This window comes from Morone saxatilis, unplaced genomic scaffold (genome assembly GCF_004916995.1).
Source record: "Morone saxatilis isolate NCDOM2014 unplaced genomic scaffold, NCSU_SB_2.0 Contig23, whole genome shotgun sequence".
NCBI lineage: Eukaryota > Metazoa > Chordata > Actinopteri > Moronidae > Morone > Morone saxatilis.
Window position 1 is genome coordinate 9,523,730 of NW_023339796.1, and position 3,196 is coordinate 9,526,925.

The following is a 3,196-nucleotide window of genomic DNA, read 5'->3' on the forward strand; positions in this document are numbered from 1 at the left end:
ACACTGTATGAGGAGGAGTAATGAAAAGTACATGATTAGTCATGCTTACATACACCCCTTTTTGATAAACTGAATAAGTTGGCAATCTGACATCCCTGCTCTCCACTTGCATTTTGGCACGGCATCTGATACAGCTGCAGTACATTTACTGGATCTCAGGTACTCATTGTGCTCCTTTTTGTGAATGTACACACCGTCACAGATGCTACAAAGTCACAATGACACAGCATTTTAGAATATCTTGCAATCTTAAATGGATATAAAACATTTCCTGTTGACTCTTAGGGTGGAGCAATACACGGCGAGGGAGAGCAGTTTCATTTGATGGGAGTGGTAGGATAATGTTTAAAAATATGTAATGGTTTTATTGGTTGGGAATTTTTTGGACACCAACTGACCCACATTGAAGTCAGCACTAAAATTGTTGCAACCACCAGTTACAAGTTTGACCTGACATACAAGAATTTAATTTGTAATAAACCATAAACTTAGCAATGCAATCTTCAATGGGTCTTATCATGATGAACGTTTTAGTGTTCAGCTTTTGTTAACTTCCCTAACAGTCTGTTTTAGAGATTTTTAGAGAACGTAACAGTGTATAACAGACTCAACTGTTGAACATACATCACACTGCATTAGCTTTATGTAGGTGTGCATAATAAACTGGCAAATGAGTATAAGTTGGCATTAGTTACAGTCAAACACAGATTTTCGGTGCAGGTTAGAAAAGTTTCAAAACACAACAAAATGTCATAATTATAAGACCGCTCCATTTTTTATTTCCAGGAAGAAAAAAAACTTTGAATTACTTCAAAAGGCATCTATTTAAGCATATCACAAGATCGGATACATTATGGTATTTTATAGGTTTCTGCACAGTCGGTAGGTGTACTCATGTGTCTCATTAAGCTGCTGTAATGAAACATTGGACCCTTGTGTATCATAACATAATGATGAAGTGTGAGAAAGACAAAAAAGAAAAATTTGTATAATTTTTACAAGAGACCTTTTTGGTTTTGTTTCATGGTTTTTGTTCCATTTCCATTTGTTTTGTGGGATAATCTGAAACTGTAATGAGTCCAAAAAAACATCTGTGTCCTTGTTGTTAAAATAATGTGAATGCACAGGCCTTGTCTGTAGACCGCATGTTTTCAAGGCCTTCTATAACCAGCACTAGTGCACTGGGGTGCCCATTTTTGAAAGGCGGGCTAAGGTGCAAGCATTTTCAATTTGGCAAATGTACATTAGAACAAAACAGAATACAGCAGATATAGTAAAACAATGACAGTACGGTCGAGCTACCTTCCATTGAGTGTTATTTTAGCCTAGTCATACCACTAGTTTTGCAACTGTTTTGCTAGATTTTATAGTTTCTGATATTTCACCCCCACACACCATTCAAATAAGAGGTAAAAAAAACCTCTATCTGTAATGTCACCGGTCCACACAGATATAACCCTGTGTGCAACCAGTGTTAAAACAGCTGAGTACACCTTCTGAGTACAGAGGTAATACAGTAGTTTTACCCTCTGGTATACCATTTAGAAGACAGGAAGTGTAATCAATAAGTTATAACTATTTACAGTGGAGGTGAGCTGCTGAAGGGACGTGTGCATACAAAAATGATGACACATCTCTAAAAAATAAACACTATACACACCTTAATTTGAGGTAATATTAAGGTACATAAAATATTAATTTAAGAGTCCATGTTCACTTGTGTCCCACTGCTTTCTGTTCTTCTTTGGGTTTTGCAAAGTAGTCTCTGTACATTGAATATACGACTCCTGAAAACAAAGGAACAGAGGGATGAGTGACATGAAAAATGGTCACAATATAACAAGCCAAGATCCAGCGATATATTATCACATGACAAGTTGTGATAACAGGATTAAAAATACAAGTCAGTATGTAAAAACAAAAAGCAAAACAAACACAAATCCCCCAAAAGCTGAAACAATACAACTTAGATCTGATCAGAAAAGATTATATCTACTTACCAATAGTCATAGCTCCAACCACAAAGCCTTGGGCAGCTACACGCATGTGGATCAGGTGAACCGACATTTTTGTATCTCCCCGACTTTTCATTTTCAGCAGTCTGTAACCAACAATGGCGAAGAATCCAGCCATCCCTGCAAGCAGCCAAGAGGACAGATCAATTTACATGATTGATGACTAAACACAAAATAAAGTCAGTGTCATAACTGTGGCAACAAAAACTGTGGCGTACACTTTATGTCAGACTTTTAGACAATTCTGTTGTAACTTAACTCAAGTTACTTCAACTCTTATTTCATCATTTCATTATGTAACTATTAAGGCACAAGGTGTACTCACCAATTGGCACAAATGGATTCTCCTTTGCTTTTCGGATGAACTTGGACTCATTTTCCTCATAATCAGACATCTTGACTAAAAGAGAAAAGAAAAGAAAAGTTAGTTATTAGTACAAGTTTGATGATATTCACAAATAGCATGCTAGCTCATTCATTGCAGGTAGGATCCATTGAAATCATGTTAAATCCTCACTGAAAACCTACATTAGAGCTGTGGATGTGGAGGTTTTAAGCTATTAAATATCAAATACTGGTTCAATTCCTACCCGAGCTGGTTTGTAAGTAGCTATTCAGAGCTAGCCAATGACAGCTCAGAGGTTACACATGAAGGGCAGCAGGGAGACACATCCTTTTATAGGCCTGAATAACTCTACCTACGCAGCATATTGTGACACACAGCATCCATTGTACTAAATACTAAATGATAATATTGTGGCTGTAAGTGGCTTACATGTTGGTCGAAGGCCAAATAAGAGAAATAAAGAAATAAAGCCATGGAGGGCGAGGTTTAACAGCAGATACTTTCTTACCTGTTTAAGGCGTGTGGGGCAGTTTGAATAGTCGGTAGAGAAATAATCCGGATATGTTTTATGAGTCTTAAAAGCCTCAGATAGCACGTACTCTGTGGAGGAAGTGAGGAGCCGGCTGCGTGATATAATATCCAGAGTGCCAGAGCACGCACATCTGACGTCAGCGTGATATCAGCGTGTGTTGCGTTCAGTGCGTGGGAGAAAATGGGAAAGACAGGCTGCGCGTTAAGAAAGGCTTGAAAGGGTGCGTCTCAGTTCAAATTCAGATTAAAATGCCTGTTGTGTTTTAATGCGTGTAGGATTTAGTGATAGATAGATAGATAGATA

At 37.7% G+C, this 3,196-nt stretch overlaps 1 protein-coding gene across 1 annotated transcript; it reads right to left on the reverse strand.

The window, feature by feature from the left end:
• Nucleotides 1-750: 750 nt before the first annotated feature.
• On the reverse strand, nucleotides 751-3,021 carry higd1a (HIG1 hypoxia inducible domain family, member 1A). The gene is made up of 4 exons (XM_035671343.1): nucleotides 2,870-3,021; nucleotides 2,341-2,415; nucleotides 2,001-2,135; nucleotides 751-1,787 (listed from the first exon to the last, which is right to left on the reverse strand). The coding sequence occupies exons 2-4, from the start codon at nucleotides 2,408-2,410 to the stop codon at nucleotides 1,714-1,716; spliced, it is 279 nt and encodes a 92-aa protein (XP_035527236.1). The 5' UTR covers nucleotides 2,411-2,415; nucleotides 2,870-3,021; the 3' UTR covers nucleotides 751-1,713.
• Nucleotides 3,022-3,196: the final 175 nt, after the last annotated feature.

Bases quoted from the DNA above. Each gene is read 5' to 3' on its own strand.
- higd1a (XM_035671343.1), bottom strand. From the start codon at position 2,410: ATGTCTGATTATGAGGAAAATGAGTCCAAGTTCATCCGAAAAGCAAAG. The intron at 2,136-2,340 runs GTGAGTACACCT...GGCTGCTTGCAG, and splicing joins GAATCCATTTGTGCCAATTG to GGATGGCTGGATTCTTCGCC. The intron at 1,788-2,000 runs GTAAGTAGATAT...CTTTGTTTTCAG, and splicing joins GGTTGGAGCTATGACTATTG to GAGTCGTATATTCAATGTAC.